Genomic DNA, 15,606 nt, shown 5'->3' with positions numbered 1-15,606 from the left:
AACGTTGACATCAGAAGTTTTGAAACAGTAATCCGACCATGGAAAAGAAGAAAAAAAATCTCGCAGGTCATCCCATTTTGCATTCTTCTAATGCCAAACAAGACGATGTTGGGGGAATTTCCATGAGATAAAGACTCCATTGGAGAAGAGACAATCACCAAATTGTGATCTGAGGTGCCTAAAGGACCACTCACTTCGACCGTGTACTTAGAAGGGTTGTTTGTGAGAAAAAGATCAAGCGTATTGGCTGTATGGTTAGGATTGTCCGGTATTCTTGTAGGTAAATGAACAATCTGTGCAAGGTCATTAGTAATTGCAAAAGCCTCAGCATCTCGACCAGCTGGGTCGGTGTGACTGGACAACGGAAGCCAGCTGAAGTTGTGAACATTAAAATCACCAAGGAAAATTACCTCAGAAAGTCAAGTTGCAAAGAGAGGAAGTCAAAGAGCTCCAAGTGATTAGTGGAGTTGGGAAAACGGTAGAGACAACAGATGAATTTGACACAATGAGGTAGAGAGATTTTAAGCCAGAGAAGATCAAAGAGAGGAGATTCCAAATTGCCAAGTCTCTGACAGGGAATATCAGAACGGACATATGCACAAGTACCACCTTTGGGGCGAAAGGAATCATACAGCAAATAATTTGGGCATCTGAGATGAGCAGTAGTTGAATCAACCGATAACTGAGATTCTGTCAGAAAAAGTACATGGGGTTTGGAAGACTGCAAGTGGAAATGGACATCGTTGAGATTAGAATTGAGACCACGTATATTTGTGAAATGAATTAGGAAGCGCTTGGGAGGTTTAGATCTTTTCACAGATAAGCTTGCTCTATTAGTTTGACAATTCATGGTGTATTCAATAGTAAGAAAAAGTGGGTGGGACATGCTGTATGAAGTAATGAATTTTTTGGACATGGTACACATGGTAAGAATGTATCCAGATCCTTGACATAACGTGGCCTCGACAATGACCCCCGCATACCCACTACTCGAACTCCCTCCAATCACTATCTGGCAGAGTAGAGGTAGCAAGATTATACACTAGCTGATCCGGAAGCCTCCTAGAGAGTTACCAATAGATTCAGTCCGGTGTACTAACTAGCGGCCGGCCTGCGAACACTGTTTTAGAGCTGTTCCCTCGAAATGTAAGGAATATTGGATCTCACCACGACGTTCATCATAACCTCAAAAGTCATCAATCATACTGCATGATGGAAGAGAAGGGGTAGTGTTGACAGGAACTATAGGGGTTGTTGTTATTGGATTTTAGGCGCATCGGCAGCTAAATCCATATTGCTCAGTGTAGGTTGTCTATAAATTGCATGTGTTCTGTGGTCGATTTTCTGTTTTCTGGAAGAAAAAAAACCGAGTTCCGGGAGAACAAAACCACGCTACCCTCTCCTGAGACCGAAAAAAGGCCGATAAAAATTCCACCTGTCATCGACGGGATTCGAACTGAGGTCTTTTCCACCCAATGTAGGAAGGACGGCGACCCTACCCACCAGGGCTATGGACATGTGTATATGTAAGAGCGGCACCTAGAACGTTTGTTCAACTCCGCCTCGTATCTTTGTGAAGAACAATATCACTACAAATGGGCCAGATGTGTGTGTGACGTAGGAGTTGTATAAGAATTACCAAAAAGGTTACATTACATAGATCACATTACGGTATGATCCCTCCAACCGCTAAGCAGGCTTGACAGCGGTGAACCATGCTCAATATAAGGGTGTCTATAACGTTCTGTAGCAACAAAGCCCTTTCTTCCACCAGTGCAGACCTCAGCTTACCAAGTGACCGAGGAGTTGGCTATCAGCGCGCTATGCGACGTCCAACGGTATCTCACACATCTCTCGGATTTATGTCTGTGATTGGGCTGGCCACGGCAGTCGTTGGATATCTCCAATTTCAAGATATTCCTCCACCACTTGAGCTCTATGTGCAGTGGCATTGTCCTACACATCTGGGCTGAACGAATCCCTAAAATGTCTCGCATAAGGTTCGAGGATCTGTTCTCGACACTTCTGCGCGGTTACGAAACCCCCATCAAAAACATGAAGAAAGGTGAGGCTTTTAGTCATTATTCCGTCCAACACGAGAACACTGTCTCCATCGTAAGTGTTCCTTTCTCTGATGTTGGAGGGATGGTAACGCATTCCTCGCTGTCTCCAGGTGAAATACCGTCTAGAATCTGTTTGTAGGCCAAAACCGGACTTAACAGAAAACAAAACGGTACCCCATTTGTCAGGATTCCCAGTCACACATTCATAGCAACAGTTGACGAGCTGTGTCGTGGTTTCGGGTTAATGGAATACAAACCACTGGCTTCCTTGCATGATGTCCACTTGAATTGAGCCTTCTTAACACAGTTCGGTTGGAAATTTTTCGCTAGTGGCCGCTGCAACCTCAAGAGACAGTTGATGGCAGGAGATCGTAGGGGGCTGTCTTGCTATTAGAGCCAGAGTTTGTTCTGGTTGGCGTAGCCCTCGGCCCACATTGCTCAACTCTTCTGGTAATGGTTCCTGTCTTCTGAAACTGCTTTCATAGTGCCGACACTACAATTCGTAATGCCTAATGTGCAGTTCTGTAAGGTGGTAGAACGATTTCTATTGGATATTCGAAAATTTCATGTCAGGATGCCTATTATATCAAATATTTGCCTATGGTGACACGAGTCACAATAATTCATGAAAAACATTTCGTCCTGTTAATTTTGTCGTGTAGTGTAGTATAAATTGCAGTACCATTAATATCCAGACATCTGGCTTTACACAAAAAAGAGCTTTTATTATGTCATTTAATATTTTGTGCTGAAACCTTTTGCTTTTATGGTGGCCTTCAATCTTCGCGGCATACTCTCAACCAGCTTTTCATAAATGTCACGTGATATGTCCCTCCACTCGGCCTTTACCGCAGCTACCAGTTCGGCCTCGTTCTTTGGGTGATCTCGGTGTGCACGTACTCGACCATCCAATACATCCAAAAGATGCTCGATTGGGTTCAGATCACCACTCTGGACTGGCCAATCCAACTTTTCCTCACCCATGTCCACAAACCACTCTGGCAAAGCGCGTTGTCTTGCTGATACAGATATGGACCTTTCCAGAAGTATTGCCATAATGTTGGAGGTGCATAATTGTCCAGGCTGTCCTGATATTGCACAGCATTCATTGTTTTGTTGATAACGACTAATGGGCTGAAGCCAAACCATGAAAGGATCCCCATATCATGACACTGCCTCCACCAAACTTCATTGTTGGGAGGATACAATCAGGAAGAAACTGTTCCCCTGGCATTCGCCACACCCAGGAACTACCATTAGACTGGTAGAGTGCGAACCTCGACTCTTCTGTCCATAGGATTCTTTTTCCACTGCTCTACAGTCCAGGATTCGCGCTCCTTACACCATGTAAATCGGCCTCTAGTATTTGTTGAGGTGATCAATTCTGTTGAACGTCATCTTGCATGCCCATTTTTGCAATTGTCTGTTCGAAGCTTACTGTGCATATTTATAGCAGGTTCTGTGACATGTTGAATAGGACCTGTTTTCCCATCTGGAGGGGAGCCCTGATAGTAATGGTAGAGCAGTACGCATGCGCCGTTTTCTTTCCCATACAGCAACATGGTAAGTCAATCAGAAAGGTGAAATGTTACTTCAGTACTAAAAAGGAACCAGTCCAGGCAGGTCTTATCTTTAGAAACCTTATCTAACGTCTTCTTTCTTTTTATTACCAGCGTAATAGATACTCCATTTAGAGTATCAAGTGGAACTTATTATAATGGAAATATTTCCATCCCATGGCAGTTAGAGAATACAGAACTTGATAAACATCTTACTTGAGGGAACCTCAGGAGATAACATGCCCAACAGGTCCTTATCGCTGAAGTTCGTATACAAGATCGTCAGACAAAAATAATCTGACGATTTAATTTCCTTTAAGTGCTTCAACGTTGTTTCCCAATATTTTATCCATACATCTCTGAGCTTGAAATAGCTTCTCCTCCAGCTACATTACATACGTTTCTGACTTCACCAAAAAAGAAGATTTTCTGTTGCCATCGTGCACTCTTATATAAAATTTCGAAAGACTTCTTAGCAGTTTTTGTTTTATGTGTTTCAGAGCTTATACAGAAATCCAAAGAGAATGATTTTGAAATGTCCCAGTTTCTTTCGTTAGGGTTCATCCTCAAGAAGTCCAGTGTCGATTCAAGACTCCCCTTGTCGTGGAAGCAGTTTTTTTCTTGACGCATAACAAATATGAATTATCAAACCACAAGTAGATGTTGAAGCCATTTTGTTCCTTGATGAGCAATTAACCCAAAGTAATGAAGACCCCAGTTAGGTTTGCCTGTTTTTGGATAAGTACCAAAGGAACCAGGTTATGTCATGAAAATATTTGGATGAAAAATTGCGGGGAGAATTCTGCACCTCCACCTACTAAGTCTGCAACCATTGCATGTGTTCTATGGTTGATCTGTTGTTTGCTGAATAAAACAATCTGGGAGAAAAAAATACGCTACACTCATCTGAGACCGACTAACTGGGCTACGTTGTGCTAAAGGCCCTAAAAATTCCTTCCGTCCAATGGGACTTGAACACGGGTCTTTTCCACCCAATGTGGAGAGGACAGCGATCCTACCAACTGTGCTGCTTCCCACCATTAAAGTAAGTTCCAAGAACTTTGTGGACTGCATCTTTCTGAACAACAGAAATTGCTGTAACTGGAATGAACTGAAATGGTATAGATCGCTTCGTGATTGTCCTGTTAACCTCTCAAAGGATAACAGGATTACAGAATCCGTCTCGGGGACACAATAATTCTCTTGTCCTTGATTGCCTAATCAGTTTTTCAAATTTAGCTCAAGATTTGCGTGGAGGTTGAAGAAAAGTTATTCGAATGAAATAGAGTCACATATCTGAAAATTTAAAAGTATTCGTAAAAATAAATAGAAAATCCAGAAGCAGTAATGAAACAAAAAGGAGAGAAGAAAGATAAAAATGTCATCTAGAGCCGGGTAATTTAGGTATCTCTAGAGAGGAGAATGAAGACCTCGGTGCTTGAGTACAAGAGGAGGAAAAAACAATTGGAAATTGGATTCTTCAAAGATTAAAAAATATTGGAAAGCTATACAAAAAAGAAAAACTCAACCACATTAATTAATATGTCGTGATCTTGAAAAACTTGTCTCAAGACACGAAAGAAACTTTGAAATATTTCTTATTGAGAAATCTGATGCACTTTGGATGAATACAAATGTTAGAAGTTCCAAACAGATAGAAAGAAAGACGAAATAAAGAAGGAAGAAAGAAAATATAAATCTCTTAGAAACCAAATATATAAATTTTAATTTATATTGATTAAAAGTTTTCCGACTGAATCTACAATTGAAGGATTATTTGCAATGAGGCAGAAAAGGTGACAAAGTACACTCCTCCACCAAAAATAACAGGTCACTCTTGGTTAATAACAAAGCGCATTTATTCAAAAAAATTAATGGCGTGCTGCTCAAAATTTTGCATAATGGCTGCATCAATGAACTGTGGATGACACTTGATCAAAGGTGATAGTATTGTCATTCATGGTCTTCTGCCCCTCATTTAAAGCATTCTTGAGCTCCACTAACTAAAAGGCATCTTAGTCTTGCACTAATTCATCATCTCAAGTTCATTTCACCCTACAGATGTTAAATTGGATTGACTGATTGGGAAGTTTAAAGACTGTTGTACCCGATGACAGATTCTATGGTGTCTGACGATTAAACTTCTTTAAAGCTCCTCAAGTTCTTTGCCAAGAATCATTCTGCTTGTTTGAATTGTCAGCAATTTCCTGCACATTTTTAACCCTGTTTTGGGCATGCTGTCCATCAGACAACATCCCCAAAGATTACTGTTTAAAACATTTCTTAATTCAGTAAGGATTGTGAATGGGTTGTATGAAGAGAATAATATCGGAACGATCCACTAGACAGTACAGAAAGACGATCTCAACTCAACCGAACAGCCTTGGGATGAAACAAACTGGTTTAGGATAAGGCCAAGACGGACCTTTTCAAGCCATACACCACGGTATTGATTCCTGTATAAATACAAGTGTTCCAAAACGTTTGGTAGGACAGTGAACCTCCTTACCAGACATCTAAACACAATGGAACATGCCAGTTGTGATCGTCTACTTCTCTCAATAAAGCTAGATATAGTTTGAGAAATAAAAGACCATTCAGTTGGATGGCTAGACACCGACGTGTTTTGATATATCGATTATGATTTAAACTCTACTTATTAAGTTTAGTTATATAATGGAAGTGGCACTGTATTCCAGTACATCCTGTACATGCAATGTACCGTTCACTGTACAAGGTCTCTTGTGATCCTTGAGAAGATTTGTTTTTCAAAGCACTCCATCAACGTTGTCGTCCATCTGCCACACTTACCACATTCAGCTCCATGTGATTTCCTTTGTTTCCCTATTGGCAATTCCAAAAGAAGTCTACCAGCAATCTTCCAGAAATTGCAAAAGCATAGTCATTGGTGTACGCTGTATCAAAGAGACTACGTAGAAGGAGAACCATCCGAATAGTTGGTAAGCTTCATCATTTCTCAATATTACTTCAATCCCTAATCTCCTGTGATCATACTTCGCGTCATTTTCGACTGATAACAACTGTACAGGGAAGTAGTGTGGGCCACTAAATCAGAATGTCTTGTAATTTGGGATTCTAACTTCCCAGACATTGACTGAAACTTGTGGGTTGGGCAGATTACAAGACATCTTTGGCAAAGGATGCAAAGACTTCGCTGGCTCCCTTAATTATATTAAGGGATCCAGCGAAGGAAGCAAGCAAATCCTTAGCCATAATTATGAGAGCATCGTTGAATTCCTTGGGTGTTCCCTGCGGACTGAAGAACTGCAAATACATCTCCAGTTCACAAAGGAGGATCAAAGGGCGACACAAGTAATTACAGACCTATTAGTTTAACTTCTGTTCCAGGGAAAATAATGGAGTCACTGATTAAGGAAGCACTGCAGGACCATCTAGAAAGGCTGCAGTTATAGTTAAGACAGCTTGGGTTTGTCAAGGGGAAGCCTTGTCTGACCAGTTTGATTCGGTACAGTAAGAAAGGAACTATAGGAAAAAAAAAGATAATTTTGATATCATATACTTGGATTTCAGGAAAGATTTTGACACTGTTGTGCATTGAAGACTACTGTATAAATTGGAGCAAAATGGTATTAAGGGTAAGTTGCTACAATGGATAAAAGGATGGTTAAGTGGGAGGAGACAGAGGGTGGTAATCAATGGACTGGACACTGTTGTTCGTGAACTAATGTTATTAGTGGAGACCCCCAGGGTTCGGTGTTGGGCCCATTGTAGTTTTGCATAATTATCAATGATATTGATGAAGGCATATCAAGCTTAATGTCTGCAGATGATACAAATATTGGCCGGGTTGTTAATGACAGGAATGACGGCATGCTACTGCAACAGCATCTAAAAAGTTAGGGAGATGGGCTGAGAGGTGGCAACTGAAGTTTAACATTGACAAATGCAAAGTACTTCATGTGGGTAGCAGTAACCCAAGAGAAACGTACCAACTGTGTGGTACTGCATTCAGGATACTGTAAAATGAAAAAGTCCTGGGGCTAAATGTTCACTCAGATGTGAAGTTCTCTGACAGTGCAGACAGGCTGCCAGGACAGCTCATGAATTTTGCTAGTAAGGATCAGGACGTGATTATCCCATTGTATGAGGCCAATCTTCCTAAATTCCAATTTATGTTCCCTTATGTGAGGAAGAATCCCATCAGCACTGAGTTTCTCAATTCATTCAAAGTCTTAAACACCTCAATCAAATCACCACGCAGGTACGCAGTGTCTAGACACTGCAATTTGCAGAACTGAAAACTGACGATTGATGAGGGTAACAGACCACCCATCTTTTACCCTCACCAATCTCGTTACCCATCTATTCGCTCGTTACAGGAGCTCTACACCCTTCTTAAATAAGGCTTCCAGACCTGTATGCAGTATTTAAGATGCGATTTAACCATTGCCTTGCACAATGGGATAATCACCTCCTTAGCCCTGCAGCAAAATTCCTGTATGTCATTGACAAAACTCCATGAGCTTTTGTGGCAGCACTGCTCAGAGAACTTCATATCTGGCTGCACAATTACTCCCAGGTTTTTTCCATTCTCCACTCAGATGGACTCAGTATCGCACAGTTGGTATGTTACTCTGGGGTTACTGCTACCCATTAACGTCCCATTAGGGTCACCAGGAATATTCATTAATCTGCCCTAGTGTATTATGTTCGTGAACTGCGTGTGTTCTCTAGTCGATTTTCCTGTTTTGCTGGACGAAAAACCTGAGTTTCCGGAGGATGCCGTATTCTTCAGTTTGTATAGAAGTCTTCCATGTGCAACAGTATCAAAATCTTTCTCGAAATCCAAGTATATGATATCAAAACTATTTTTGCATCCAGTTCCTTTTTTACTGCATCACAGTATCTAAACAGATTGGTCAGACAAGACAACCCCTTAACAAATCCATGCCGTGACTGCAGGACAACTGTAGTCCTATCTAAATGGTCCACTGCATTAGGGGTAATTACCCCGATTACCATCTCTCAATACGCCATGTTCCATATTTAAAAGTTAATTTCTGCATAAAGGCTCCAGCCAATCGTTGTGAGGAAGGATAGCGCTCAGTTTCATTTCAATAAGGAACTAATAAATGTTTTAGTACTCAAGGCAACTCGTGATGAACGTGGCCAGTATTTAAACAGCTCTCCCTTTGGCGTGCGGAATGAACTAGTCCACGATCACTTCTGGGAGGTGACCATGGCTATTAGAAATAAGGTCCAGCAAATTGTAAACCTGCTGGACTACAGGTTAGAGTTCATGGCATATCTCCAAAGATTTTAATATTAGAAAGCTTTTTATGGTTGATTGAACATTGACATTGAAATTACAATAATATTGAACATTAATATTTTCAAAGTATTCTGAATAACCATATTGTCATAAAAAACAAATATTCGCAATTTTTTGACAAAAAAAAAGACTTCACTCACCTGTGCTCTTGCGTTAACTCCATTGACAGACTTTTTAGAATCAGCCATGCAAATAGTCCCATTGGGTTTTCTTTGACTCTTGATATCCCGGGAAAAAAGTACTCTGGCAATTAGTCCGTACAATACACAAGACAGGAGAAGTGGCAAAACGTAAAAGAGTACAAAATCAGCAAAGAAGTAACCCAAATAGTGTTCCCTAGAGAGGGCAAAAGTACAAGTTTCAATATCGTCTTGACCTTTGTAATAGAGAGGTTTGGTTTGAGTTAAAAACAGCCATGGTGCACAGTAGCCACAGGCAAAGACCCAAACACCGATGATGATTTTCTTAGCCCGAGTAACCGTACAAACTATTTGAGCTTTCATAGGATGACAGATGGCAATGTATCTCTCCACAGTGAACGCAGTTATGGATAAAGAGGACGCATTGATCCCCAAATACTGAAGAAATATGAAGAGTGCACAACCGACCCTACCCCATATCCATTCGTCTCCTAGTAAGTAATAGGCCAAGATCTCATTGGGCACCGATGCGATTAACGTCATGAAATCGGAGATGGACAGACTCACCAGATAACAGTTGGTTGGAGTGTGCATGGTTTGAGTTTGGGTTACCACAATGACCACCATGATGTTGCCCAGGACGCCGACCATCAAAATGATACCTTGGAAAATAGTGCCAACAATGCGATAGTTCAGAGAGTAGTACGAAGGATCCCGATATTCTGGTCCTCCTCCTAAGTCATCGGTATTTTCACTGTAGGGACAACTTGTGAAGTTGATGTACTCCGATTCGTAGGAGATGTTCCGGAAGAAACATCCCCAGTCATAGTCCATAATACCAGGAGGTATCAGGGTAGTGCTAGTCATGATTCAATGTTTTCAAATCTGCTTCATGATCCCCTAACTAATCCTTGGGTTTCATTTTATCAACTAAATGCGGAAAAACAGGAGATAATAATTTACCTGCTGATGGACGAGTCATCTGGAGCTATCCTAAACGATCTCTTCCTTGTCATTCCCACAGTTCCTTGTAAATAACTTAAACAAAACACGGAGTGGGCGTTGATCTTCAAAAATACTCAGACTCGGCAAGTCCCTTGAGGGAACTAATCAGTTTTTGTTTTTGGAGGGGATGGAGTAGACCTAGGTTCACCAATGTTGCCCTGTCGGAAGCTTAGCGCCGAGTGAAACCGGGAAGCGACACCGACTGATATTATTTCGCCGGGGCTCCCTACAGAATCTGCGCGCGCGGGTTGCTATGACAACCAGAGAGACGCAGTTGGGTTCTGAGATTATTCTCACGGGAGAAAAAGGGGGGGTCTTAACTGGTGCGTAATTTTGATTTTAATTTCGCTTACTGGTCACGATAGGACTGCTGACCCAAAAGGGTTTAAAAGGGGTTGCCTTTCTCACAGCGCAATTGATCGATGGAATATTAAAGAGAGAGGGAAGAACTAAAAAAAGATTGTAGAACTCCTGCAGTTGACATATATTTTTGTTATTAAATCGGACCAATGCCCAGCTATTGTAGAGGAGTTAAATGTAGCGAAAATACTCACGCATGCGTGTAGTGTATTGTGGATTTATCTACAGATGGAATTCAATGTGTTTTTCTGGGCATTGGATTGCTTTTAAGAGATGGTTACTTTGATTAGGCGAAATTGCTTCAAAGGATCTCAACGGAGTCATTTGATGCGCTCAGATTAACCATCTCTGTACCATTACTTATTGAAAGAGAGAACATTTAAGGCTTTGTTTGTTATTACGAAATCCTTCTTTCTTTACATTTTTTTTTATTGATAAACGCGACTTCCGACAGCGTCTATGACACTCCATTTCATCTTCCAGGCTTCGCCCATTCAACTTGCTCAACTGAGCATAAAAGGTTGGATTAGAGACACGCAAACCGAGCCAACTGGCACAAACGTTTGTAACAAACAGAGCGAAAATATCTCAAAGCTTACTCTAAACTTTTATGTTTACAATCGTTTTATGATTACAATTAAAGAATAAAAGAAAAGGCGTTCTTTAATAAATAATATAAAACTACAACTTGAATAATTTAATACGTAACAATTTATAATAATAAATAAAAGAAACCCAACTGGGTCTTAAAGCAACAAAAAGATCACCAGATGGCAGAATGAAGTTCCGGCAGGTGGCAGCACTCTGCCATTGCGATGTTCTGATTGGGGTTTGCCATCAAATGTTATCTCCACCTAAAAAAAGGGAGCGCGCTAAAGATCTATAAACATCGGTACTCCATTATTCCTTCGACTACATCTAGATCTTCGAGAGAGAGAGAGAGAGAGAGAATGAAGATTAGAAAGCATTCATGAGCATCTGTTCTCATGAAAGAGCTCAGTGGACATTTATCAAAGAGTGGTGTCAGAATGTCATGGGTTAGCGATCCTTTTACGGCAAAGCAGACAAGAGGAAAATGTGGGCGGTCCCCTGAGGACATCGAAGACATCCTCGTGTTTGGATGGAGTAATTAGAGCAATGGAGAAAAACTTCTTGTGTAACGAGACCTTCCAGTACGTGCCATAGATCTGTTTTAGAATATTTCACTTTTTCCATTTATGGTACTTTTTAAACTTCCGGTGGTGATGTATTGAGTTCTGTTTTGTTTAGCTAAAGGAGAAAACGCTAAGCTATTGATCGTTAACTGTTTCATCCTTCGACCATGCATCATCGGTAACTAGGCAACCACAAATGATGGGGAAGCCCGAGAGCATCCACTGGTGTAGGATTCGATATCGTGTGTAGAGTATTCTTCGAATAGATTCGATATTTAAAACTGTTACGGATATTGGAGGAACGGTTCGCTTTGAGATTTTGAAGAAGACAATACCAGGAATTCCGGGAATGTGTTCCAGAGGTGTCTTTCAATATCCCTCTGGAAATGACGCCCACAGAACAATTTAGTGAGTTTCGTATTGCTAAACCTTTCTTGGGAGTTCTCAGTCGCTGTCAGCAAAGTTACTTAAAATGTGGGAGGTTGATTCGCGAGCGTAATTATCCATTGGAGTATACCGAGACCACGCTGACCTTTGCCAGTTTATTCAACAACATTCTCGAGTTTGTAATTAGAGATGACACATTTTGGCAGTTATAAGGTAATGGTAGTAGTTGGAAGACGAGATAAATTCATTTGAATATGCAAAATGGTTGCTATTTTCGGATTTAACGATTGAAATCAAATAGTGGAGTAACTCCCTCACACAAATTATGTAAAACATAAACTTCTGTGCTGTTGCTTCTTTTGAAAATTAACACGTTTCGTTTTCTAAAACATTAAAATAATGGAGGGATTTATAAAATTAGTTATTTATTACTTAGATTTATTAATTTATTATTATTTATTTATTTATTAGTCTATTTCTTATTTATTTATTCATTTTACTTTATTTATAAGTCTATTTATTATATATTTTATTTTATTTTATTAGTCTATGTATTATTTATTTATTTTATTTTATTTATTTATTTATTAGTTATTATTATAATAACTATTAGTTTATTATATTAACTATTATAATAAATTATTAATAAACTATTAGTTTATTATATAATTTATTAGTTATTGTTATTAATGTATTATTTATTATTATTAATTTATTATTTATTATTATTAATTTATTATTTATTTTATTTTATTTTATTTTATTAGTCAATTTATTATTTATGTACTTTATTTTATTATTTATCAGTCAATTTGTTATGCATTTATTTTATTTTATTTATTTTATTATTTATCACTCAATTTATTTTTATTTTATTTTATTTATTTATTAGTCAACTTATTATTTATTTACTTTATTTTATTATTTATCAGTCAATTTGTTATGCATTTATTTTATTTTATTTATTTATTAGTCTATTTATTATTTATTTACTTTATTTTTAAATATTAGTCAATTATTATTTATTTTTTTTAATTTTATTTATTATTTATTTTTTTATTTTATTTATTTCATCTTATTTTATTACCTAACATAGTCTATTTATTATTTAATTATTTTTTTTCATTTTATTTTATTTATTTATTAGTCTATGTATTACTTATTTATTTTATTTTATTTTAGTTTCTTTAATTTATTTATTAGTCAATTTATTATTTATTTACTTTATTTTATTATTTATCAGTCAATTTATTATTCATTTAATTTATTTTTTATTCGTAAAGTTATTATTTATTTACTTTATTTTATTATTTTATTTCATTTTATTTATTAATTAATTTATTTATTTATTATTTATTTACTTTATTTTATTATTTTATTTCATTTTATTTATTAATTAATTTATTTATTTATTATTTATTTAATTTCATGCATTAATTTAATTCAATATTTATTTATTAGTTGTCTACCAATTAAATATTAGGATTAACAAAATTAGATTTGTAAAATTATTTTTCAGTACAATTTTTTTTAAAAATCTGCTAGTTTTTAATAAAAATAAGCAGTAGTTCTATATTAAATTAAAATGCAATTTTTAAATTGTTTAAAAAATCAAATTTTTAAATTTTTTAAAGATATCATTCATTAATAAAAGTTTAAAAATTAATTTTTTACAAATTTCAAACCTGTAGTTTTTAGAGATTAAAGAATGGCATTTTTGAAAATTAAAAAATTTAGTTTTCTAAACAGAAGTTTTTAATTTAAAAGGGGATTAATAAACTGTTTTGAAAAAATTCTGAATTGCAATATTTTAAAAAATATATATTATTTTTAAAAATAAGAAATATAATTAAAAAACAAATGCAGTTCTTATGTGGATTAAGAAAAGCTATTTCAGGGAAAATTTAAAACAAGCATTAAAATATTTAAAATAGTCAACCTATTTACTTTAATTATTTACGAATAATTAAAAAATATAATTTTTTAATATAAAAATTATATTTTTATGTAAAAATACAAAAATTTTTAAATAAAAATAAAAAATGAATTTGGTTTAAATTAAATTTTAAAAATTTAAAAACATTTAAATTGAATATTTAAAATATAAATATTTAAAAAAAATGCAATGTTAAACAATTAATTAATTAAAAATTTCTGAAATTCAGTTTTCAAACTTTTGAAAAATGCAATATAATGATATCGTTTTTATAGAATTTTATTTTTTTATTTAAATAAAAAATTATATAAATAATAAATTAAAATTTAAAAATAAAATATTATACCAAAACAGAAAAATGTATTGTTTTCATAAAAATCATTTTTATACTAAATAAAAATAAATATTTTTAAAATATTTTATGGAAACAAAATTAAATTTTTAAATTTCTTTTAAAATGCCAAATTTTTTCATATGAATGCACTGCATTTATAAACTGAATTTATCGAATTAAAAAAATTAAATAGGTTCGTTTTGAAAAAAAAATTGGAAAAACAGACTTTTTTCAATTTTTCAATTAAAAATCCATTGTGTTTATTTTAAATAAAACCCAAAATTCTTTCTCAATTTTGTAATCAGTGATAAAATCTAAACGAGGAAAAATTAAGATTGTCTATCCATTTTTTCCATCACATCATCCAAAAGATTTTTTTTTACATTTTTCCAGCCTTTTTTGAGATAAATAATGGACGCAGCTAATTACACTAATTTCTTCTTTAATAGAAGATGCCCGCGCTATTTCATTATTTCTCAGTTACAAACTGAAGATCATTAATGATCGCAGCCAACCACACCAAATTTCCTCCAGCCAAGACAAAATGCCGTTGTAATTAAGAAGCTCATTTATCAACCTCAAGCCAAAGTCTCACTTCTTAAGAAATTGTTTTTATAAAATACCAACAGAAGCGGTTCATTATTGAAAAGCCAATCCAGGAATGAACTACCTTTCTCGACAGGACAATTACTTCCAGGAGCTTTTTTCCAACATGTGTTTAAAGAAGAAAATAGATAGGAGATTAGTGAAATGATGGGGTCCCTTAGGTACTCTTGACTTTATAGACCTGCCAATGAAAATAATTAACTCTTTATTGAGATAGAATTACAAAAAATTATGGTCTTCCATTGCGTTATTTTTCAAGGATTTTTTTGAACTGGATGGAGCAATTTTAAATTTTAAAAATTAATTAAAAATTGTAAAATTCATTAGCATCGAAGAAGGGTACTCATCGAATTCATGAGTACCCAACTAGCTGGTGGTGGTTTTGTAATCCAGCTGATTAGTTTTCTATGATCTCTCTCTCGAAAGATAAGATTGGTTAAGCTACAAAAATTTTAATTTTCCTGAAGGAAGTTATTGGGGGACTGTTAAGAAATAATTTTTTTAATTAATTTTTTAAAAAAAAAATTCTTCTCTTGGCCCCTTTTCCAGACGAAAAAAAAAATGTTAATGGTTGTCACCTGATAGATGGGTTTTGTTTTTTTTTGTTTTTTGTTTTTTGAAACTTGAAAAACGTCATTTGCCTGGCGCTATTATTATTTCATCATAATAGAAAGAAAATCTCTTTTCTTCTGTACATTAATTAAAGAGAAACTATTAGAATATCATTTTCTGTAATTTTTTCTTGTTC

At 36.0% G+C, this 15,606-nt stretch overlaps 1 protein-coding gene across 1 annotated transcript in view; it reads right to left on the bottom strand.

The window, feature by feature from the left end:
• Window positions 1–10,241, bottom strand: part of LOC150082610 (thyrotropin-releasing hormone receptor-like) — a 62,511-nt gene extending 52,270 nt beyond the window's left edge. The window contains exon 1 of the mRNA XM_090377545.1: window positions 9,077–10,241. Within this exon, the coding sequence (XP_090233671.1) occupies window positions 9,077–9,943 (867 nt within the window). The 5' untranslated portion in view covers window positions 9,944–10,241. The remainder of the gene's footprint in view (window positions 1–9,076) is intronic.
• Between the last annotated feature and the right edge of the window lie 5,365 nt (window positions 10,242–15,606).

The sequence above is a fragment of the Mastigoproctus giganteus genome, chromosome 7 (genome assembly GCF_048544385.1).
Source record: "Mastigoproctus giganteus isolate SK-2022 chromosome 7, ASM4854438v1, whole genome shotgun sequence".
Classification (NCBI taxonomy): domain Eukaryota; kingdom Metazoa; phylum Arthropoda; class Arachnida; order Uropygi; family Thelyphonidae; genus Mastigoproctus; species Mastigoproctus giganteus.
The sequence above is the reverse complement of the archived record's forward strand: the minus strand, read 5'-3'. Positions and strand labels throughout refer to the sequence as shown.